Raw genomic sequence first — 26472 nt, 5'->3', positions numbered from 1 at the left:
GGCTTGTCCGCCTAACTTTAGCCTGGCTCTTTGGGAATAGACAGTCTGGTTCTTTAATGTGCCCGATGTTTTGCACCAATACACGCGAAGCCTTCTTTCCTGGGAAGAACCAGTTCAGGCCTCTTAGTTAGGTGGGAGACACCTAAGAGCATCTAAGAAATTTCCAGTGCCTGGACCGGGATTTGAACCCCGGATCTCTGGATTGACAGTCAAGCATGTTACAACAAGACCACCGGCTTACCCTTCTTTTCAACCAATCACATGAAGGGATAACTGGTTACTGTCATTTTTTAATATTGACACAACTAGAAAATTCACCAAAAAAAGTTCCTCTCTACTTCAAAACTCGTTAACCTGACTCTAATTCTTCAGAAGAATCATATATATTATATATATATATATAGAACATACCGTCATTAGGTCCCATTCTATGTTTATATGTTCAAACACATCTTTCTTTCCTGCCATAGCTGCTTTGGCCTGAAATAATTCAAACATCTCCATAAATACAAACAACCATTTAATTTAAATAATGAAATATGATAATATCTGAAAAAATCTTGCTTACATATCTTTTCAGCCAGATCTTGTCGTCAGCACATAGCAACTTTAGGCAGTTAATAAACCACTACCATACTCTCTAGATGTTGCCATAGCATTTTTATTTGGTGAGCATCATTTACTTCTAAGATAATTCATAAAATAATGAAACTGTTAAAAACTGAAGTTTCTATTTGGTTGATTCAGAGTACAAATTTGAAATTGACCAACAGCAAAGCCTTAGTCTGAGACTGGTTTCCAAACTAAGTTTTATAAACCTTCACCCTGATCAGCTTTCTAAGCCTGGAGCCAAACTAATATAGTTTTGTCTCAAATGTGTATCTTATTTAGAAGGGAGTTACAGTTTGTCTCATATGTGTATCTAAGTTGGAAATCTATGCGAAAGGAAGTTAAAGTAATGTCTCACATGTATGTGCATCTTAGTCAAAAATCTGTAGAAGAAAGGGAGTTTCAGTTTTGTATCACATCTGTATCTTAGTTGGAAATTTATGGGAGAAATGGAGTCCAGTTTTGTCTCACATGTGATTTTTAGTCAGAAATGAATGGAAGAAAGGAACTAACAGTTTTGTCTCAAATGAGAAAGTATCTTAAGTTAGTTTATACTAGTTTATTTATTTTAGCTCGATTGTAATGAAAGCTTCCGCTTCCTGGAAAAACCAGTGTCATCTGAGAAGGCATACTCATGACCCCAATTGGACTCAAACCCACCACCCCTAGGCTGAGCGGCCAACACATTAACCACTAGACCATCACTCTACTAGAAAAATTATTTAGAGATCCATAGGAGAAATGGAGTTACAGTTTTGTTTCATATGTGTTTCTTATGAATCTATGAAAGAAATGGAGTTACAGATTTGTCTCACATGTGTTTGTAAGAAATCTATGGAAAAAATGGAGTTAAAATTGAGAATAATCTCTTACCAACTCTGCACAAAGCTGATAGTCGTTTTCCTGAGCTATATCATAAGCTGTTACCCCAGCATCATTTTTGATATTTGCTATATCAGGCTTTGTCCTCAGTAAACATTTCATACACTCAGATTTGTTCAACATTGCACACAGGTGTAAACACGTATTGCCATCTCTAGTTTGTCTGCTGAGACTATTTCTGTAAAGACAGACACAAGAGAACACATTATGCACATACAGTCAAATGAACGCCTCAAGACTTTAGAGTTTTGGTTCAAATTTTAAAAGAAATTTCATTAGTTATCTCAAGAGTTGTCCTCCAGGCAAACAAAAGCACAACACAAGTAACACGACTTCCTGCGGACAATGCTTATCTAACTTGTCTTAATTTTGGCAAAAATATTCAAGTTTGAAGGTTAAGGTCATATGAAGATCAAGGTCATTTATAAGTCAGTAAGTTTATAGGTTGTGCCACAAGAATCGTTGAGTGCGAGTATGAAGTAAATTGTGTCATTAATATGGGCTGTAGGCAAAGTTAAGTGGATGAATTGAAGGACAAAGGGACATGTCAAACACTTTGTGATCGAGGGAATAAAAATATTGACCACCGGCAATCATTCCTTTAAGACTGACCACTGTAGGTCGAAGTGTTCTCTGTTTATCAGAAACCAAAGTCATTTACTTGCCGGCGGACAGACCTCCTGACCAACCTACTGATCGACCGATATGATCTAAACAATATACCCACTCTTCCTTGTAGGGGATGGGCCATAGTAACAGTACTGATATTTGGTACTTTATCCAAGTTTTCTTCAGAAATACTTACAAGTTGGAATTCTGTACAATAAAGTCCACTATAGGTAATGAGGTACCATCTTCCTGGGCTATGGCAAGATGTAATGCTGTCTCATCATCTGACTGTAAAAATAAACATGAACTGTTAGTAAAACACATCTAACTTAGCCTAGCTCATTGCTAAGAGACAGTTTTGTTCTATAAAGTGCACGGTATGTAAGACAAATACAAGCAATGCCATCTTTCCTGGGAAGACCCAGTACTGGTAAGACTGTCATGAGATCTAGTCCCTCAGAATACACTTGTATGACAGCTTGTATACATGTATCTCTATACGACATGTGAATATACTCACAGATTCTGGTAAGACTGTCATGAGATCTAGACCTTCATCATACACTTGTATGACAGCTTGTATACATGTATCTCTATACGACACGTGAATATACTCACAGATTCTGGTAAGACTGTCATGAGATCTAGTCCTTCAGCATACACTTGTATGATAGCTTGTACACCTAAATACGACATGTGAATATACTCACAGATTCTGGTAAGACCGTCATGAGATCTAGTCCTTCAGCATAAACTTGTATGATAGCTTGTATATCTCTGGTCTGTATTGCTTGTTGAAGATCCTGCTGTAATTCATTCGTATCACTACACGTCTGTATTGTAAACTTGTGGTGAACATATTTTGCCTTGATAAATTCTTCTCTCTCTTTCCTATAATATAAGTTGATAAAATTAATAGTTTCCAAATTCACATGAATGCATTTTTACATCAAATAAAGATGTTAAAGACAGTATGCCTCCTTGCATTACAACAAAATAAAGAAAATAGTCGCTTTATGCATACCTTTATATAAATTATGCACTGAATTCTATAAATTTAATCTTGTGTTTGTTAGGCAGATAATATTTGGCTCTTTGGATGCCCATAGGCAGATAGTGAATATATCAAAAATAAAATCCTTCACAAAAATTTGATTTTACTGTACCTAAAAGGGAGAAAATTATTTCTAAAATAGACCCTGAACAGAATCCCTTTCACATTCTCTTGACTTGAATTCTAAATACAGTAACAGACTGCCTCATTTCCCATACACAATATACAAACATGATGAATTGGATTAAATCAGACTGCCTGAATGGCAAAAATGATTATCTCATTTTAGTGGATATTTTGGTATTTTAAGTGCAGTTTGGTTACACAGTGCAAAAATATGTGAATGGTTTAATAAATCATAAATCATATATACACAGAATTATCATACATACATAGGACTATCTGGTTTCAGTTTTGATGATCTGTCTAACCTGGCCTCCAACACTTCATTGAAGTTATCATTGCCTATAACTCTAGCTAACTGAAATATAATAAGCAAATCTATATTAACTGTTCTGTTCAAACTAAGATATGGCCAAACCTGTCTGAACAGCTAGTAAAAAAAGAGTGGTACAATCTGGCTATATGTGGCAGGTGGCTGCTCAAGGAATTTGGAAAGTTGAAATTTGGGCAAAAAATCAATTTGAAAAGTTAACGGACTGGTACTTAACCCTTATCATGCTGGAAACGACTGATTTTGCCTTTGCTACAAGCGCAGATCATGATCAGACTGCAAATCCATGCAGTCTGATCATGATCTGCATTATTTGTCATTCAGTCAGTATCTTTTTGGTAAACACCCCTTTTAACAGTTAATGGTACTATCCAAATTGAAAGATGGACAAGTTCATTATAGAAATTTAGCAGGGTAAGGGTTAAGGCAAGTTGCTGCTTTATACAGGTGACTGCTAAGGCGGGTTCAGCCACATACTCTTATTGTTTTGTTCAGACAATTTGGAGAAACATACCACTTTTAAGCTAAAATATCTGTTCAACTGATAATTAATAATGTGTCAGCAACTCTAGCTGGAGACAGTTCAATAAAAAAAACAGCATATATTAATGGTAAACAATTTTCTCCAAAGCAAAGCTATTTACTATCATAATAAAATTACATTCCCCACAAGATCAAGGTTAAGGACACCAAGTTTTGAAGATATCTGAACAGAAAAACCTTTAATTTGTTTTTGTTACTGACAATATCTAGAACTAAATTGCTCTCTGTTTGAATGTTTTGCAGAGTTTAACATCACAATCACACAATTATAGGTCCTATGGTGATTTTCAAGCCTTTATGGTGGAGAAAGACTGCAGGTGCCCCTTCAAGCATTACAAAGTTTATTTGCCCCATGTGGTTCTGGGACGATCTGTGTATGAAAAGAATTGGAACCACTGCCTTACCCTTGCATGATCGTAAGAGGCGACTAATAGGGTCTTAACACTTGGTTTTGCAGTAACTCTGTGATTCCAGCAGGTATGCATATTTTGATTCCATACCTCATGTTTTTATTTCGATGTAAATGAGATGTGGAACCAAAATCTGTAGTCCTGTTTGGCGCCATATAACCTATACTGTGTTGGTGCGCCGTAAAACCCAAATAAACAAGTGAATGAAGTATTGCCATGCAATACAAAGTCCCCTACTGGAAGGCACCTAATTTTCTCTACTGCAGTATAACATAATGAACTGATATCTGTCAATGATGTATAAACAATATTGTACTATATATACAATATGTTATAACAAAACACTTGGATTAAAATTTATATATATAAAAACCTATAGTTGTTTTCATATTGAATTTTTTTGGCTGATTATAAAAATGTTATCATGTAAGTTATTTATAGTAACAACAAAGGGAAATTAATCTTTAAAAAAAAAAAAAAAAAAAAAAAAAAAATCTATATAATATAAGTCCACAAGAAACTCTTAACCAGATGAGATAGGTCAAAATACACCTAAAAATTGGATGTAACATGCATGCTGTACCACAGAAAAGTGGTCTCGATTTTTCTCTACCGCCAGTAATAAAAAAGTTACAATAAAATCTATTTATAGTAAAACAAAGGGACGTAATTCTAAAAACAAGGGTGCCTCATGGTGGTGAACATTTGGTCCAAGTTACATCAAAATCCCTCCATGCATGAGAAGAAATGTTCCGTACAAAGTCATTCTTGAATTTGACCTTTGACCTCTAAATATGACCTTGACCTTAGACCTAGGGACCTGGTTCTTGCGCATGACATGTTGTCTCATCCAGGGGAATATTTGTGCCAACTGATATCTAAATCCTGCTTTGCATGACAAAGTTATAGACCGGACAGGAAAAAAATCCTCTTGACCTTTGATCTCAAAGTGTGACCTTGACCTTTAAGCTAGGGTACTGGGTGTTGCGCATGACACGTCGTCTCATCATGGGAAACATTTATGCCAAGTAATATTGTAATCCCTTGATGGATGACAGAGTTCTGGATCGGACAGGGAAAAAACCTTATTGACCTTTGACCCCCAATTGTGACCTTGACCTTTGAGCTAGGGGTCTGGGATTTGCGCACGACACGTCGTCTCATCATGGGGAACACTTATGCTAAGTGATATTAAAATTCCTTAATGAATGTCAGAGTTATGGACCGGACACGAAACAGACCCTGTTCATGCTATGTTAACATTTGACTGCTAAGTGTGACCTTGACCTTTGAGCTAGGGGTTTGAAAGCTGTGCATGACAAATCGTCTTATTATGAGGTACATTTGTGCCAAGTAATATTAAAATCCCTTCATAGATGGGAGAGTTATGGACCGGACAGGAAAAAAGCCTTGTTGACCTTTGACCTCAAATTGTGACCTTGACCTTTAAGCTAGGTGTCTAGGTTTTGCGCATGACACGTCGTCTTCTCATGGGGAACATTTGTTCCAAGTAATATTAAAATCTCTTCATGGATGGGAGAGTTATGGACCGGACAGGAAAAAAGCCCTGTTGACCTTTGACCTCCAACTGTGACCTTGACCTTTGAGCTAGGGGTCCGGGTTTTGCGCATGACACGTCGTCTCATCATGGGGAACATTTATGCCAAGTAATATTAAAATCCCTTCATGGATGGGAGAGTTATGGACCGGACAGGAAAAAAGCCCTGTTGACCTTTGACCTCCAATTGTGACCTTGACCTTTGAGCTAGGGGTCCGGGTTTTGCGCATGACACGTCGTCTCATCATGGGGAACACTTGTGCTAAGTGATATTAAAATTCCTTAATGAATGTCAGAGTTATGGACCGGACACGAAACAGACCCTGTTCATGCTATGTTAACATTTGACTGCTAAGTGTGACCTTGACCTTTGAGCTAGGGGTTTGAAAGCTGTGCATGACAAATCGTCTTATTATGAGGTACATTTGTGCCAAGTAATATTAAAATCCCTTCATAGATGGGAGAGTTATGGACCGGACAGGAAAAAAGCCTTGTTGACCTTTGACCTCAAATTGTGACCTTGACCTTTAAGCTAGGTGTCTAGGTTTTGCGCATGACACGTCGTCTTCTCATGGGGAACATTTGTTCCAAGTAATATTAAAATCTCTTCATGGATGGGAGAGTTATGGACCGGACAGGAAAAAAGCCCTGTTGACCTTTGACCTCCAACTGTGACCTTGACCTTTGAGCTAGGGGTCCGGGTTTTGCGCATGACACGTCGTCTCATCATGGGGAACATTTATGCCAAGTAATATTAAAATCCCTTCATGGATGGGAGAGTTATGGACCGGACAGGAAAAAAGCCCTGTTGACCTTTGACCTCCAATTGTGACCTTGACCTTTGAGCTAGGGGTCCGGGTTTTGCGCATGACACGTCGTCTCATCATGGGGAACATTTGTGCCAAGTAATATTAAAATCCCTTCATGGATGACAGAGTTATGGACCCGACACGAAATTGCGGACGGACGGACGGACGGACAGACGGACGGACGGACGGAATGACGGAAAAGCGCATTCCTATAGTCCCCGAAACTGGTTTTCAACCAGTAGGGGACTAATAAATAAATGAATAAATAAATACAAAATTTATTTCAAGCAAGGGCTGAACCAACACTCTGTAAGATAGCTGGTTTCCTCAAATGAAAGAACTGTACATCCCAAAGTGAGATTTTCAATTCTTGAGAATAATATATTAACTCTCTTTTTTTCAAGAGAGATTTGCTCAGCGTAGTGAAGTCACAAGGAAAACACTTTCACTTTGCTGCTAACACCCATTTATTTTACTTCACCCTTAGCCTGCTAAATTTCTAAAATGGACTGTTCCATCATTCAGTTTGGGCAATACCATTTATTATTCGAAGGGGTGTTCACTGAAAATTTACTAACTGAATAGCGAACAGTGCAGACCATGATCAGACTGCATGGATGTGCAGGCTGATCTTGGTCTGCACTGGTCGCAAAGGCTGAAATATTAGCCGCCAGCAGGTTAAAGGTTAACCTTAGATAATTTTATTAACTCACCAGTAATTGTGAAGTTCCTAATTGATCTATTTCTAAACTCTGTGTCCGTGACACATGAACACCCAGGTTTCTATGGATACCACAGCATTCCAAACATATTAGTACACCCAGGTTTGTTGACAGCCATTTTGGATCTGGAAAAAAGGTTATGTAAGAAATCAAACAGAAAATTACCTCTGTTGTAATTCAAATAGGTTTCAATTTTTAAGAATTCATGTGTCAAAATGGTACAAGAGGCTGAGACTGCATAATTATGTTGTAAAAACATAAAATATATGTAGACATAAAAGTTGCCAACATCCGCCATATCAAAATTTAAGAAGAATTTAGAGGTACACTTTCATAAAGTACTTGTAAAGCTTATGTTTGAGTTTACTGTTTCCACTTTCATTGTTACCAGCCTATTCTTAGCAGGTACATATTGAAAAGTATTTAAGTCACTTCAACATGATTTAGATCACATGGTTATTTTCAAGCTTTGGCTGATGATTCATAAGGTGTTCCTTAGTCATAGGTTGGTCCCTTGGTAGAACAACTGACATTTTACATGCCTGCTGGACAGTTTTTTACACATAAAGGCATGTGCGGGGCTTGAATCCGCAGAGATCAGGGGCAATTATTTGCAGATGATGGCATATTACCACTTAGCCACTGAGGCCAACTATTAGCAATTATGCTAAACCCCTCCATTTACTATTAGTTTCTCATCCTATCAATTTACATTTAGTTTCTCAACCTCTCTATTTACTATTAGTTTCTTATCCTATCTATTTACTTTTAGTTTCTCAACCTATCTATTTACAATTAGTTTCTTATCCTATCTATTTACTATTAGTTTCTCAACCTATCTATTTCTGATCAGTTTCTAAACCACTCTATTTACCATTAGTTTCTCAACACCTCAATTTGCTATTAATTTTTTTATCAACTTTTCTCAACTTCTTGATTTCTTATGAGTTTCCCAATTATTATTTCCAATTACTATCCCAACCTCTCTCTATTTATCATTACTTTCCCAACTATTTCCTGTTAAGTTCTCAACCTCTCTATTTGCTATCAATTTCTCAACCTCTTTTTGAGTGAAGATTTGTACCTGGTGCTCCACAGTCACAGCATACGCCGTTACCAGGCAATTTGAAGATTCTGCTGATGATACTCTGTGTTAGTTCTCGGACACTCTCGTTCATTGTAACAGAGGAACCAGTGTCCTGGAAAGCCTTCAATAAAACCTCCTCCTTGGCATTGCTCAACACAGAAATCCATCTGAAAATAACAGAAAGTTATCCATTTAAAGCATCAACAACTATTCTCAAACAATTTTTATGGAACCAATTACTATTGTTAATTCCGATGTTTATTCTATAGATGTCTTTTCACAATAGACCTTTACTAAAATGTTACTATTACTTAAAATACCAACAAACCCTTGCATCTCCAACCTCACCCTACATTTTATCAAGGCAGACAAAGTTCCCAACCTTCTCCTTTTTCAAATATACCCTTACTAAGAAATCATTTCATTTCATTGGCAGAATGTTTTCATTTAATTTTAAAAATGGTCTGAACATTTTTTGCAACATTAGAACTTTACAAAATCATTTGTGCACGTACTGACGTAGAGTATATGGCCAACTTGTAAAATATAAGGGACAATTAATAACAATAAAATCACTCTAATGTGTAATTATCAAATGCTAACAATTAGGAAATGAATAAAAAAAAATCCCTTGAAAAATTCTGAATTTACTAACAACTGAATGTGTAAGCAGTGTAATATATAAATATATTTTCAAAATATTAGCTTACTGTCCCATCTCTTTTTCATCGTCGGCTTGAAAATGGTAAGTTCTGTTGCCTGAAAAATAGCAAAATTAGTTACAAAACTGCATGAAATACATTAAAACAATGACCAGAATTGCCTATATCACAGAAAAACAAATTTCATGATTGCCTAAATCACAGCAAAACAAGTTTCATGATTGCCTAAAACACAGAAAAACAAATTTCATGATTGCCTAAATCACAGCAAAACAAGTTTCATGATTGCCTAAAACACAGTGAAACACAAAAATCATGAAAATTCCAAGAAAACCTGTTTTTTTTTCATTTTGCAGTCTCTATCAACTCATCAGATTACAAGTATCAAAATATTATCATATAAAGTTTTACTTCTACTGCTAAAATTTCAATACATTTAACAGGTCTGTAAATAGTAATTGTAAATCAAAATTTTATTTTTGCCGAGTTTCCTAAAGCACTTGTTTATACAGTTTAAAAGCAACTCAACCGTCTACTCCTTTTAAAACACCTATTTTCTGTCTAGTTTCTATTTTAGGACATATTCATGGAATACAATCCCTTGACATAGAGGATTTCAACTGTACTAAGTACGAACAGATCACATCACTTTTAGTATTCACTTACCATGACTAGAAACTAGATCAAAACATTTCTTTCCTGGGTCTTCTGAGACAAGCTGCAAATATACAGGTGTTTACTCTAATATATTTATTTGACATAGATACTGTACAGAATGTTCTCTACTGTTAACTGTGCTTGGTAAATATTTTCTGGACTTACTACCAGAACTCAACAATCAACAAGAGCACCGCCTTGCGGGTGCTGACGCTCATCTGATTTTTTTTTGTGTAACAGAAATATTGTCCTACCCATGATTTTCTAAGTCTAAAAAGGGCCATCATTCTTGCAAAAAGCAGGATAGAGTTATGTTTCTTGATGTACAGTGTCCACTTATGATGGTGAAAAACTGTTGCAAGTTTTAAAGCAATAGCTTTGATAGTTTATGAGAAAAGTTGACTTAAACATAATACTCAACCAAGAAAATGATTTTCTAAGTCCAAAAGGGGCCATAAATCTTGCAAAAAGCAGGACGGAGTTATGTTTCTTGCTATACAGGGTCAACTTATGATGGTGAACAAGTGTTGCAAGTTTTAAAGCAATAGCTTTGATAGTTTAGGATAAAAGCTGACCTAAACATAAAACTTAACCAAGAAAACTGATTTTCTAAGTCAAAAAGGGGCAATAAATCTTGCAAAAAGCAAGATGGAGTTATGTTTCTTGATGTACAGGGTCTGCTTATGATGGTGAACAAGTATCCCAAGTTTCAAAGCAATAGCTTTGATAGTTTAGGAGAAAAGTTGACCTAAACATAAAACTTAACCAAGAAATCTGAAATTTTCTAAGTACAAAAGGGGCCATAAATCTTGCAAAAAGCAAGATGGAGTTATGTTTCTTGCTATACAGGGTCAGCTTATGATGGTGAACAAGTATTCCAAGTTTCAAAGCAATAGCTTTGATAGTTTAGGAGAAAAGCTGACCTAAACATAAAACTTAACCAGGCAACGCCGACGCAGACTCAGACGCCGACGCCGACAACCGCTCAAGTGATGACAATAACTCATCATTTTTTTTCAAAAAATCAGATGAGCTAATAAGTGATTGTGGAGACCATGGTTGAATTCCAGTCTCACAGGAATTCGACCCCTTGACCTTCATATCAGGAGTCTGATGCCCTACCCTTGCACCATTATGCCTATTATATAGTTATGATATACATGTGTGAACACATAATTAAATTCATAATGCAATCCTCCAAGCACTGAATTTTCTAAAGAATGTATTAGTTTGTAGTCTTATTATGTGATAACAGCTTGCAGAGGTCAAAGGCCTTTATTTCTAACTCAATAAACACATTTCATACTGAAACTAGAGCAGCTTTTGAGAAAAGTGCACGTCTCCCACAACTGCCAAATCATCTGAATAGTTATGTATCTGAGTCAACCATGCACCAATGATTTAGAGGGCGGATAATGGCATCAACCATGCACCAATGACTTAGAGTGCGGATACTGGCATCTGTGTACAGAGTGATTATTCAAGGGCCATAATTCTGAATTGCCTGGGCCGATTTGGCTAATTATCAAACCTGGCCTAGGACTTATTGGCAAACACATTTTGTTCAAGTTTGGTGAAGATGGGATGAGAAATGTTCGACTTAAGAGTGCGGACAAGATTTGTGACACAAGACAGACAGACAGACACACGAACACACAGACAGGAGTAAATCAATATGTCTCCCACCACAGTGGAGTGGTGTGGGAGACATAATGAATATAAGCTAAAATGTCATTCATTCTTACATTTAGAGTTTTGTTTTCTATCTGAATCCTCTTTCTAATGAAAACAGGTTACAAACCTCTAAGTGTGAAATGATATGCTAATAGGAAAAGCAAAAATTCTAACAGGATGTCTCAACCAGGCCATGTTACATAACACTCGGGTTTCTCGTATGAGGCATGAAGAGAGGCAAATTCATTGTCACCTCCAAATTTATTTGCATTTGGGAATTTACTATAGGCTCCATGCATATAGGTACACTGTACACCTTAACATCAGCCATAGTTTTTCTACCTTTACACCAACTTTCTAGAACGGCTGACTTCTTAACTTCTTACACAGGACATGAAACTTAAGTTTCTCTGCAGAGTCTTAAGACACAGTACAGACATTGTTTTGATAGATTTTTCCAATAAAAAATACTTCCCAGATAAAAGGTGCATAAAATACTTACTTTGACTTGGCAGGTTAATAAATTAAGCCTAACTGGATCTTTTGTTTCCTGAAAAGGAAAAGAAAAAGAAAATTAAGTAGTTACATGTATGTCTAAAAAAAACACTGGCAAAATAAGTAAAAGTAATACTGCTAAGCTATGCATTTCATTTTACCATATAAGTTAAAGAGAAGGGTGATATTTTTAAATTTATGCTTAAAATATGTTTGCATGTAAATAATTTACATTAACATTAAAATGTTCATCAGAAAACAATAAATTGCTAGAAATCCTTCTAAGATTACTGAAAAAAGAGCTGTTTGGAAACACATATGCCCCAAAGATGACCCAACCTTTCGCCTGCTAAATTTCTAAAATGGACTGGTCCATTTTTCAATTTAAGCAATACCATATATTATTCGAAGGGGTGTTCACTGAAAATTTACTGACTGAATAGCGAACAGTGCAGACCAAGATCAGCCTGCACATTTATGTACCACTTCCAGACAATGCAAAACTTACATCTGAATGGCTAATAGACATAATTCCATCTTTGATCCGACATTTGCGTTTCTGCCAAATTTTTTTCAACATGCCTTCACTCTTTTTCAATAGGTAACCTTCCTTTACGCTACCATGGCTTTTGTTCCCCTGTAGCTGATGTAAGCTGTACCCTGGAGGCGTCACTGATGTTGAACTTGGCTACAACATTATAAATAGTGTAAAGACTAATACAAGGACAAAATATTGTATTCAATAATTTATAGAGAAACGAAATTCTCCCTTTATTTTTAAAAAAGTTTTTGTCCTCATTAATTGAACGAAAATTGCTATCCAGTAATATAATAAAATCAGGACTTCTCATTTGTGTTTTCACTTCACATATCTACATGTATATATAAACATGAATATATGTTTTTTTATCAAATGCTAGTCCTTCTCATTTAAAACCCAAAGAAACTAGAATGGCTCTCATTACTTATCACTCAAACAAACTGTCAAGATTCCATGGAGGGGACAATGGCCTGTTTTGTAAAAACAATTCTATATTGGTATATACTTAATATCATCCAACAAAACATGGGAATTATTTTAGTTTTTGTGCAATACTTTCTTTAACTGTATGAACAGAAAAATAAAACATATTAGCCATTTCAATTATTGGCACTTTTCTAGAAGAATATATTAAATATTTTGACAGTTTAAAATACCGGTAATGCATCAAGTCCTGAATTCTATCCTCAAAGAGTAGGCATATTTTTCCATTTTACAAAATCTTAGGACTACTTCCCAAAATTAAAATAAAATCTCTCCATCTACAAAAATGTTTCGGATAACAATATTACTAACAAGTGAAAATTATATTTTCTAACACGAATCACAACATCAAAATATCATCCCACTTTACAAACAACAAGAAAAGATTAAGTACATTTCTTAAAGAGTGGCTAATGAAAAACTCCTTCCAACTTATTGTTTCAATACACCAGGCCATCAACCATTTATCTACAAGAAATGCCTATCCCAAAGCCCCGCCCCCATGTCCCTCCAAATTTGCCTACATGTACAGTAATATAGGAACATTAGTCAAAATATATGAATGTAAAAGAAGCATATTGTCTTAATGTGAAAAACAACTTATTATATATTAAATAAGTTTTTTTATGAAAATCCTTCTTGTGACTTAAAAAATACTGAAATTACACAAAATACTATTCCACCATTTACCTCCATTTCTGATTTTGACCTTTGACCTAGTGAACTACATCATGCACTCTGTATATTGTACTAATGAGGTAAACAATTGATACTAGTTTTATTAAAATCCTTCAAGCTGGATAAAGGCTGGGGCCTTGACACCAAATAAAGCCATTTGACATTTAACCTCCAAGTGTGACCTTGACCTTGGACCTAGTGGCTTCAGTCATGCATATATCTAACAAGAGGATCATGATGGTCCTGAATCGCTCACCTGTCCCCACATGACCCAGTTTTGAGTATGACGTCGTTTTTTCTATTATTTGACATAGTGACCTAGTTTTTGAGCTCATGTGACCCAGTTTTGATCTTAACCTAGATATCATCAAGATAAAAATTCTGACCAATTTTCATGAAGATCTCATGAAAAATATGGCCAATAGAGAGGTCACAAGGTTTTTCTATTTTTAGACCTAATGACCTAGTTTTTGATCACATGTGACCCAGTTTCCAAACAGATCTAGATATAATCAAGGTGAACATTCTCACCAATTTTCATGAAGATCTCATGAAAAGTATGGCCTCTAGAGAGGTCACAAGTCTTCTATTTTAAGACCTACTGACCTAGTTTTTGAACGCACATGACCCAGTTTCGAACCTGACCTATACATCATCAAGTTGAACATTCTGACCAATTTTCATGAAGATCCATTGACAAATATGGCCTCTAGAGAGGTCAAAAGGTTTTTCTATTTTTAGACCTACAGACCTAGTTTTTGACCGCACATGACCCAGTTTCGAACTTGACCTAGATATCATCAAGATGAATACTCAGACCAACTTTCATACAGATTCCATGAAAACAGGACCTCTAGAGAGGTCACAAGGTTTTTCTACTATTTGACCTACTTACCTAGTTTTTGATCTAGATATCATCAAGGTGAACATTCTGACCAATTTTCATGAAGATCCATTGAAAAATATGGCTTCTAGAGAGGTCACAAAGTTTTTCTATTTTTAGACCTACTGACCTAGTTTTGGACCGCATGTGACCCAGTTTCGAACTTGACCTAGATATCATCAAGATGAACATTCTGACCAACTTTCATAAAGATCCCATGAAAAATGTGACCTCTAGAGTGGTCACAAGCTAAAGTTTACGGACGCACAGACGCACGAACGACGGACGCCGCACGATCACAAAAGCTCACCTTGTCACTTTGTGACTGGTGAGCTAAAAATCCATTCAACTACTATGGAGATAATCATGGAAAAACCAGCCATCTAACAGATTTGATTATAACAAGCCCTGATATAATTGGTTGACAGCTTGATATACCTCCATAAGTAAATAAAACACCTTGGTACATAAGTAATACATAAAAGAATACACACGATTGTTACTAAATATATCACAAACAAGGAAAATTACCCATAATCCTCCAGACCAGCGGAAGTGTGCATGCTAATATAAAATAGGATTGTTTAACAGAATGAATTAGTATTTTTTTCATTCTAATGCCATGTTATGCTGCATTTATTCAAAAATGCGATGTAATTACTAAGTTATTATCAAAATTAATTCATCTAAATTTTCCAAACGTTCACAGACTTTTATTTGTAGAAGCAACACAGTTGGGCAAGTCTTTTAAGAGCAGCTTACATTATATTTGCAACACTACAAGCATGTTAATGTCAAAAATTCAAAGCAACAGGAAGTATAATGTCGCATTATTTATAAGTCCTAAAAATCCAGTTTTAACAAGCAAATTCGATAAATTGGTATCCCCCACCGAATGGGTTTGTGATGAGGAATAGCAAAGAAATATATCCGGCAAAAAGTTTGACCGGGTGAGGGTACAAAACTTCACATGTTGATAATAAATTATATTGATGGAAAATAAAAGATGAAGAAAAAAATTGTTGGGGGAGGGATGCTTCATGATCAGGGTGGTGGAGGTGACTGGGTGGCAGAGCCAAGTGGGGGAAGGGTACAACTTTGCAAGTTGATAAATATTAACTGAACATTTGAAAAATTTTAAAATAAGGAATTTCTTTCTTTTTTAAAATTTGTTTTGGGGGAGAGGGTGTGACCAAGGCTGTGGGGGTGACTGGGTGTGGGTACACAACTTCACATGTTTACAATAAATGTTCATGGAAAAAAATGAAAAAAAGTTTAATTAAATTCTACCAATTGGTTAGTTTGTTATCTACAAATATGCGGATTTTTAAACAATTAAAGGGCAATAACTCTGAAGTTGCTAAAAAGATCCTGATGAAATTGTGTGTGCACTACAACATTATGGTGATCTAAATTCAATTTTAGTTACATAGTTCTAGGTCAAATGTATCACAACTTATTAAGCAGAAATTGCCATATTTATAGTACCCTATATAGTTAACACTAAGGGCCATAACTCTGGTGTTACTTGGGCAATCTGACTGAAACTTGACGGGCCTCATAACCTCATAGTGGTGAACATGTATAAGAAGTTTTATCTAAATATACCCATCCACTTCCTAGATATGGCTCTGGACTGGTGGACGGAAGGACAACGCCAAAACTATATCCCTCCGCCTTCGACTGGGAATAAAAAGTATCATGAAGTACTGAAGAAAAATCTCTCAAAGTATAAGTAAACTCCAAAATACTTTGAATTCATTAATATTCCTTGGAGACTAAACTTCATTTGTGTTGTAAGTGATACAGTCAACAAAAACCATGTCCCTACAAGCAAGTAAAATTGTTCATAAGCTGAAATTCACATACTCAAATCCAATTTAATAGCCATTTTGGCTAACTCATGAAATTTCATGACCAGATAATCAAATGATTTTAGAGTACAGTCAAACTTTGTTAACTAAAACATGATCATTCAAACACCGCCCTTTGCTTGAACTCATGGTCAGGTCCTGGCAAGTTCGCTTTATAATATAAAAAGTTTGACGGCTCGGACTACAGATGACTCGAACAAATTTTGCCGCTCCCGTTGTGTTCGTGAAAACAAAGTTTGTCTGTATATACTGCAACAGGTTTTGGAAAAAGAAATACTATAACTGTGATGTACCTCTTTATAACCTGTCATTGAGCTTTTCAGTGACGTCTGCAGCTCCTGAAGTTTACTTCTTTCCTGGTTTTGCGTCTGCTTAATGTCTTTCAGTTGCTGTCCTAAATTTTCTACAAATTTCTGATGTTTTTCTATCTCTGTCTGACCCTTGTTGAAAAACCTACAAAAGGGTTAAATATCTCAGTGCACAGCCCTGTGAGGCCATATTATGAAGCAAAATGGGTTTTAAGTTCGAAAGCATTTGACCAAGTTTTTGAGAAACCAGCTTACATACAAAACTTTTTTCAAAACATTGCCTAGAATTTCTGAGTTAAAAAGTGATGTTACTTTGACAAAATAAAAGCTAGATTTAGGTAACATTCCCTGTGAGGTCATCTAATGATGCAGAAGACATGTGTGAAATTTGAAAGCATATCACTTTGTAATTTTAGCTTTCATGCAAAGCTTTCATGATACAGACATGGACACCAACACCAACCCTATCAAAGTGTAGAAACAAAAGCTCTGCCATTTTTAAAATTTCAAATATTTCAAACTAAAAACCCAGCCACTGATTGGCTGAATCTCAGTCCAATCTTCTAATTGACCAATGGCAAGGCTGCATTTTGGACTGGTTTCCAAACTCAGTTTTACAGCCTTGGTATCAATTTTTTCATAAGCCTTACAGCACAGTTTAAAGTCACAACGAACAAAGTTCAAGTCATATGGTAACTTTCAAGCTTTGATGATGGATGAAGACCAAAGAGAGAGCCTGCAACCCTCTGCCACCCAGACAGACTGCACTTTATGTAAATTGTTATAGTGTTATTCTAGGTCTAAATACAATCTAAACAGCATTTCAGTTATGTAAGTTTATGTATTTTTTGTTTTGTTTGTTGGGTTTAACATCGCAATGACACAATTATAGGTCATTTAGCAAATTTCCAGCTATGACGGTGGAGGAAGATCCCATGTGCCCCTTTCTGCATCATTTCATCAAAGGCAGGCACCTGGGTTGAACCACTGACCCTTCTAAAGCCATCTGGATGGCTTCCTCACATGAAAAACTCAACACCCTGAGTGCGGCTCGGACCCATAGTGGAGAAGGGCAAGTAATTAGAAGTTAGCAACATTAGCCATGGCAGCCCCTAGGTTTAAGTCTATTGTAGAATGTTTATGAAATATGGTATAATTTGAACAATACTTACAGTCTTACAGCTTTATAGTATTCTATGAGGTAATTTAGCAGATCAACTCCTTTCTTTGTCTTTATCTCATTCACTTTAATCAAATACTGAAATATAGAACATTACATTCACTTTATTTAGATCATTACATTCACTAAAGTTAATCAAATAACTAGAGCTGCTTTTGATAAAAGCGCATGTCTCCCACAACTGCCTAATCATCTTGATTGGCACTTCTTCTCCATTATGTATCTGAGTCAACCATGCACCAAGACCTGTATCACTGACATCAGTATTTTCGGTAAATCAAGGGCCATAATTCCAAAGTGCCAGGACCGATTTGGCTAGTTATCGAACTTGGCCGAGGACTTATTGGCAAACACATTTTGTTCAAGTCTGATGAAGATCTGATGAGAAATGTTGGACTTAGAGGGCGGACAAAATTTGTGACAGACAGACACATGGACACACAGACAGGAGCAAATCAATATCTCTCCCACCAGTGATGTTGGAGACACAATGAAATATAGAACATTACATTCACTTTATAAAGTTTATAGAGATCATTACATTCGCTTTAAAGGGAATTCCTATAGTTTTTTATGCGCATCTTTCTGCGCAGCCGACACTTTCTAAGGAAAACTGAACTGAAGTCAACATTTGTTGAAACATGTTACAGACAATCTTAAATATGAGGAATTTTGAATGAAATAACATTTTTGATAAGTTTTATCAGTAATCAAATGTTGATACTGGTTTATGTTGTATTGACAAGTATCATGCCTGACAGGTATTTTGCTATTTTGTGGTTGTGTTTTCACATCGCATTTTAGTACAAAGACAGTGTTGTTCATATAATGTAAGATAATTGACTTAGTCTGATAAGACAATATCACCTTTCAGATTATTTAGTATTCAATTATAGAAAGAATTAAGAATTTTTAAAACTTTTTTTTAACTTTTAGCAGACATACATGTAATCAATTTGGCCAGGTTCGCGCCATTTCCGTCCGAACGGGTGTTGTATTCTAGCGGTCTTAACATAAAATTTAGCCTGGTGACCCATACATTTTTAGCCATTTTTATGCTCACAATACAATTATCTATACACATGAAGAAAGAGAAAAAATTCTATGAAAGAGTTTTTTCAAAATTAAAAAAAATTCTTCACTATGGGTATTTTTCATTGAAAAAAGTTCACAAAAGTAAATATGAAACAATATTTTTTTTTTCATTTGTACCCATTATTGTTAGGATAGAGTATTACAAATATGACTATGATATCAAGTAAGTATATAATAAAATCTGTAAAAAGAAAAAAACGTATTGTGCTGCCTGGATGTATATTTTGGTTGGTATTTTAAATACTATTTATAAAAAAGCAGAAAATTATGAAAATGTTGAAAAATCGCTGGCAGTTTCAGCAACAGTGGGTGTGTTCAAAACAATTTTTCACAAAAACAAGCCTGGTGACCTATTGTTTTTATTTGTTCATTGTTTTCAGCACAAAGGGGGGGTCCCAGTTAGGTGTCTGCGCAAAATGTTTTTTGATTTTATTTATACTTTGTGGTAATATACCTACATGTATTAAGTTTCATTAACAAGTGTTACTGTTACCAGTTTTGATCTACTTTTATATACAGTCGAATACCGTTACCTCGATATTCAAGGGACTGTAAAAATTGCATCGACGTATCCGAAGTTCGACGTAACAATATCGACTATCTCGGACTTGTTTGTACTTGTGTGGACGCCTATATTGTCATTATATCCAATGCTTTTTTTTCAGAGGGTTTGAAAGGGGAAAGAAATAATATAAAAAGTAAATACGATTTTGATTTTATTCACAAATTTTACAAATAAAACATCTTAATTAAATACATACATACAACTTTATAATTTTAAAAAATGTACACTTAAGCATTAGCATTTTTATTCCTTCCGTAAACAAGTCTGAATGCAGCGATAAAGTTCCCAGTTGAGTAGTCATTTTGACTGTGCTTCAATAACGAAAATTTGCCAGTTAAATACACACGTTTTTACTCAATCCTAAATGGCAGTTTTTTACTCCGTCAAACTGAAAATATTTCATCCAAATTAGTTGTTATATTTGAAAACAGCTTTCCTGTTTGCATGGTGTTTTATAACACTAATTATTGGGAATTAAATGCAAATTTCCTGACATTTAAATTGGATTAAAGATTAAACAACAAACAAAACAAACACACAAACTAACTGGAATATGATTAATACATCAATATTTACTTACAATAGGTTGATTTTCACACCTTACAAATAACATGGATATTTTTGACAAGCTGTGATATCGACGAAACCAGGTGTAAAAACAGTACAGGTAAGTTGACGGGACTGAAAAATCTCATCGAGCTAAACAAAATATCGAGATAATCATATCGAGGTAATGATAAATAATTACATTAAGATAAATAGGTAAAAATCGGGACCGACTCAAACACATCGTGCTAACCGGAATATCGAGCTAACCGATATCGACGTAACGATATTCAACTGTATATTCACATTTAAAGTGGGTGGGGTAATCTGACATGTGACCAGCCAGGAACACAATTTCTGTTATTTTTTTTTTAAATGGTTCAAACCTTTTACCTGAAACTTTCATGATAAAATAACTATGCAATGGGCATTCACACAATATGTCGCATTTTAAATTGTACTGAATACTTTTTTCATCACAGAGCCACAAAGTGGTCTAATCAAATTTACTGATTTTCAATGGACGAACTTTACCAAAAAGCTAAAACATTTTTCATTAGTTGAGATATTAAGGTGTTATTTTCAGCAGATATTATAAACTAAATAAACATTAAAATGACAGTATATCAGTATGCTCTGATTAATATTGGAAGAGTGGTACACTCTCAAACTGGGAAAAAGTGGGTGGGGTAAATAAATATTCGAAGCAACACTACAAAAATTGTGGAGTTGTTAAGCAATGGCCTCATATTGTCTATTACTATCTTAATTTTATTAAATACAGCATTGATCGATAAATTTTAACAAAAAAAAATCCCACTTTATACATGTGTGTCATGGAAAAGGCATGGACCTTGGAAAAGGCATGGACCTTGAACATGACATGTAGACAAACCAAATTAACCCTGAAAGCTCAAAGTATTTAACAAAAGGTTTTGCCTGAGGCAGTATATTTTGAGGAAAGCTATTGTTCAAATTAACATTAAATTTTCTGCATTGATTTTTCCATGGCAAACATGTATAAAGTCTTATTAAAGAGAAAAAAGTTTTGTTAAAATTTATCAACCAAGTTTGTATTTAATAAAATTAGAATGTGTCTGTAGGACACAGGGTGTGAATATTTTTACTATTTCAGGGGCCATAACTCTGGAAATAGGGGGCAGACCCAGATAAAAAATAGTAGGTGCGCAAGTTCATATCATGATAAACACTCATCAATTTACATCAAATACTTTTTGAGCTAGGCGTGTCACAAGGTGAAAATGTGCATTTTTGACTATTTCAGGAGCCATAACTCTAGAAATAGGGCGCGGACCCAGGTTAAAAATAGGAGATGCGCAAATTCATATCATGATTAAGACTAAGGCAAGGTTTCATGAATCTATATCAAGTACTTTTTGAGCTAGGCATGTCACAAGGTGAAAATGTGCATTTTTTACTATTTCAGGGGACATAATTCTAGAAATGGGGGCGGAGCCAAACGAAAAATAGGAAGGGTGCAAGTTCATATCATTATAAAGACTCATGCAAGATTTCATCAATTTATATCAAATACTTTTTGGGCTAGGCGTGTCACAAGGTGAAAATGTGCATTTTTTACTATTTCAGGGGCAGTAACTCTAAAATTAGGGGGCGTAGTCAGACGAAAAATAGAAGGTGCGCAAGTTCATATCATGATAAAGACTCTTGCAAGGTTTCATCAATTTATATAAAATACTTTTTGAGCTAGGCGCGTCACGAACTTCGGACGGACGCACGGACGGATGGACGGACGGACGCACGGACAAGAGAAAATCTATATGCCCCCACCACTCATGGGGGCACAATTAAGATAGTAATAGACAATATGAGGTCATTTTGTAACAACTGCACAATTTTTGTAGTGTTGCTTCGAATATTTATTTACCCCACCCACTTTTTCCCAGTTTGAGAGTGTACCACTCTTCCAATATTAATCAGAGTATACTGATATACTGTCATTTTAATGTTTATTTAGTTTATAATATCTGCTGAAAATAACACCTTAATATCTCAAATAATAAAAAATGTTTTAGCTTTTTGGTAAAGTTCGTCCATTGAAAATCAGTAAATTTGATTAGACCACTTTGTGCCTCTGTGATGAAAAAAGTATTCAATGCAATTTAAAATGCAACATATTGTGTGAATGTCCATTGCATAGTTATTTTATCATGAAAGTTTCAGGTAAAAGGTTAGAACCATTTTTAAAAAAATAACAGAAATTGTGTTCCAGGCTGGTCACATGTCAGATTACCCCACCCACTTTAAATGTGAATATCTATAAAAGTAAGTCAAAACTGGTAACAGTAACACTTGTTAATGAAACTTAATACATGTAGGTATATTACCACAAAGTATAAATAAAATCAAAAAACATTTTGCGCAGACACCTAACTGGGACCCCCCCTTTTCCTATCATATATGTGAATTTAAAAAAATTTTCTGAAAGGAAAAAACTATAGGAATTCTCTTTAATCAAATACTGAAATACAAATCATAACATTCACTATAACCAAATACTGAAATATAGAACATTTCATTAATTATACTCAAATACTGAAATATAAAACACTAATAACTACATGTACCATTTTAAATCTAATAAGTAATGCCACCTGTCATGTAGTAGACATTCTATGCAAACAGGTGCATACTTTTCACATTGTTCCGGCACAACTTGAATTTTAAAAGAGAAACAGGCCTTACTGGCTTATTACTGAGATATATGTGGAGAAAGCTAGAACTGCTCAGTATTTTAGCAAAAGAGAATAAAAATTCTAATGTAAAGTCGTTTTATGGCACAATACTAGTATTTGAAATAAATTTTCTGAGCAGAAGCCCTAGCTATAAAAGTCCTGCCTAGTGGTTCTTTAAGCATATGAATTGGCGTTTCCAAGCCAAGGGGACATACTGAGAGTGCACAAATGTAACTGCAAGATGTACTAACAGGACATTATTGAATACTAATTGTGTGTTACATCTTAAGTACACAAATGTAACTCAATGGAAGATATACTTAAAAAAAAAAATTGTTTTGGATTTAACGCCATTTTTCAACAGTATTTCAGTCATGTAACGGCGAGCAGTTAACCTAACCAGTGTTCCTGGATTCTGTACCAGTACAAACCTGTTCTCTGCAAGTAACGGCCAACTTCCCCACATGAATCAGAGGTGGAAGACTAATGATTTCAGACACACTGTTGTTTATTAAATAGTCAGTCACGGAGAACATATGCCCCGCCCGTGGATGAAACTCATTACCTCGCAATCTGTAGACAAAACATAATTGTAACTGGATGATGCAACTACAGTGCACAAGTGTAACTGAAAAATTTACTAACAGTATATAATTGTAACTGGATGATGCAACTACAGAGCACTAGTGTAACTGGAAAATTTACTAACAGTACATAATTGTAACTGGATGATGCAACTACAGTATGCAAGTGGAACTGGAAAATTTACTTACAGTACATAATTGTAACTGGAAGATTTTTCTTTCTTTTTCCATTTCTTCAGCTATATCACTTATAGACAATTCCGACCGGTATAATCCTGCATCACTCCATTTCTTTTTGTGATCTTTCTCCAATTTTGAACTGAAAGACGAGTGAAAAACTTGTTAATAAAGTGCTGAGCTATCCTATCACTTTTGATGACCCAAAGCTGTGTTTTTTCAGCTGTTTTGGGAACCAAAACTGAACCACCCAACAAAAAGTATGCAATTTTCCTCAACATTTTTACATATCCAGTCAATCTCTTAGTAACTATGTAAACCTTAACATTTAAAGCACACAACAATATGCTTTTTAAATTTTAGCCTGCTGCCGGCAAGTGATGCTGCCACTGTGACCAGTGCAGACCAAGATCCGTGCAGGCTGTTCATGGTCTGCACTGTTCGCTATGCAGTCAGTAAATTTTCATTTAAACACCCCTTCAGATAATAAATGGTATTGCCTAAATTGAATGATAGACCAGTCCATTTTAGAAATTTAGCAGTCTATAAGTTTTTAAGACATTTTCTTCTGAAATGTGGTATATTACGTAACAAATACCCCACCTATTTTTATGAAGCAAAATAGCTATCCATCCAATCAGTACAGTCTACCTGAACAAGATACCAGTGAGAACAAAAGTTGGATCACTGAGGAAAAGAATACTTACAATTTAGACTCGTAGTCTTTCCAAGATTTGTCGAATGGTTTTCTAAGGTCCCCTTTCACTCCCTTGATGTCACCTTTGAGTAACGACTCGAGAGGGAATTGAAGACTATTGTGTAAACTCTTCGACTGCAAGAAAATTTCTCAATTCTTTAGTTTACTGAAAATTTCTTGAGGCAGTTCTACAGCAATTATGATTGGGGTATAAAAAAATTTCTATGTAAATTTCTGCCATCGACCAAACTTACATACTTTGTAACAAAATAACAGACAGAGGTGAATTAAGTTACTTATTTCATTTCCATCCATAAATAGCTATCATTAAAGATATCACTACCCATAAAGTTCTTTAAAATGATACAGTAACTATATTCAGATCTTGCAAAATAAATCTGTAATACAAGAGCTCGTAGATCACGAAATGCCGCCCCCCCCCCCCACCCTTGATGCATTCAGTAACTGCACAAGGAACAGGAATTATTTGGTCACTGCACTGGACATTTGACGTACTGACCTCTAATCAATAATTATAGGTCATTCACCAGTCATAAGGGACCTCCTTATCAAATGTGATCTAGTGTCCATCCCATTATCTATAGTACCCATCCCATGGACACTATATCTGATGGGATAGGTACTATAGATAATGGGATGGACACTATAGATGCTCGGATGGGCACCATAGATAATGGGATGGACACTATATATGATGGGATAGGTACTATAGATAATGGGATGGACACTATAGATGCTGGGATGGGCACCATAGATAATGGGATGGACACTATATATGATGGGATAGGTACTATAGATAATGGGATGGACACTATAGATGCTCGGATGGGCACCATAGATAATGGGATGGACACTATATATGATGGGATGTACACTATAGATAATGGGATGGGCACTATAGATGCTGGGATGGGCACCATAGATAATGGGATGGACACTACATATGACGGGATGGGTACAAAAGATAATGGGATGGACACTATATATGATGGGATGGGTACTACAGATAATGGAATGGGCACTATTTGAGATATACAGCTGAAACTAAGTTTCTTAAATTGCATGGGACCTATCGTTTAACTTAAAGGTTACATATGCAGGTGTTTTAGATATATGTACATGCAAACATGCCATATTCATTTTTACTTGCATCTATGTAGGGAATAAGGTTTTAATTTAATACAACAGAATTTGATTTACAGGACTTTAAATTTGCTTCGAGACAACTTGCAGTATGCCCAGTTTGACTAAAATGGAGAGCAAATACATACATTATATATTAAGCAGAAAAATTGACAGTACTTGAAAATTTCTTCAAGAATGTCAGAAATTTGAGATCACTGAGTTTGAGAGACCTAGTTTCCACTATATAATGAAAGCCTGTGTACAATTTTCAACAGCACTATTCATACATCTGTAATTATCTTCATAAGCAGGATATTAATTTATACATACGAGATCCTCAATTAGTGCCCCAAGTGACTTTGTTACACTTGCAAACTCTTGCAATGCTGTATCTGAAATATAAAAATTAAAAGATGTATTTCAAAATTTGTCGCAAATTTGCTACTAAAGGACAATGAAAATAAAGAAATAACTAGAAAATGCTTTTGTAAAAAAGCGCATGTCTCCCCCAATGCAAAGTCCTATAGGCAAGAAGTCAATAGGGGTCAGGAGCAAAAATCAAAGAGACACTGATGGTTGGCTGCAATAGGGATCATCTACTTGGCATGTCCAGTCATCCCGCTAAATTTCAACACTCTTGGCCTAGTGGTTCTCCAGTCACTGTTCAGGCTCCTGTGACCTTGACCTTTGATCAAGTGACCTCAAAATAAATAGGGGTCATCTACTCTGCATGTCCAATCATCCTATTAAGTTTCAACATTGTAGGTCAAGTGGTT

At 35.4% G+C, this 26472-nt stretch overlaps 1 protein-coding gene across 2 annotated transcripts in view; it reads right to left on the bottom strand.

Moving 5' to 3' along the window:
- The window catches only part of LOC123540680 (arf-GAP with SH3 domain, ANK repeat and PH domain-containing protein 2-like), a 64213-nt gene that overhangs the window by 26307 nt on the left and 11434 nt on the right, over positions 1-26472 (bottom strand). For both annotated transcript variants that reach the window (XM_045325901.2, XM_045325902.2), the window contains exons 4-19: positions 26027-26088; positions 24561-24685; positions 23866-23995; positions 18165-18250; positions 16978-17137; positions 12734-12913; positions 12233-12280; positions 10066-10117; positions 9448-9496; positions 8735-8904; positions 7642-7775; positions 3547-3635; positions 2811-2991; positions 2297-2388; positions 1483-1669; positions 412-480 (exon numbers count right to left, since the gene is read on the bottom strand). In XM_045325901.2, coding sequence (XP_045181836.2) covers positions 412-480; positions 1483-1669; positions 2297-2388; positions 2811-2991; positions 3547-3635; positions 7642-7775; positions 8735-8904; positions 9448-9496; positions 10066-10117; positions 12233-12280; positions 12734-12913; positions 16978-17137; positions 18165-18250; positions 23866-23995; positions 24561-24685; positions 26027-26088 — 1814 coding nt within the window. The remainder of the gene's footprint in view (positions 1-411; positions 481-1482; positions 1670-2296; positions 2389-2810; positions 2992-3546; positions 3636-7641; positions 7776-8734; positions 8905-9447; positions 9497-10065; positions 10118-12232; positions 12281-12733; positions 12914-16977; positions 17138-18164; positions 18251-23865; positions 23996-24560; positions 24686-26026; positions 26089-26472) is intronic.

This window comes from Mercenaria mercenaria, chromosome 16 (genome assembly GCF_021730395.1).
Source record: "Mercenaria mercenaria strain notata chromosome 16, MADL_Memer_1, whole genome shotgun sequence".
In the NCBI taxonomy this organism is placed as follows: domain Eukaryota; kingdom Metazoa; phylum Mollusca; class Bivalvia; order Venerida; family Veneridae; genus Mercenaria; species Mercenaria mercenaria.
The sequence above is the reverse complement of the archived record's forward strand: the minus strand, read 5'-3'. Positions and strand labels throughout refer to the sequence as shown.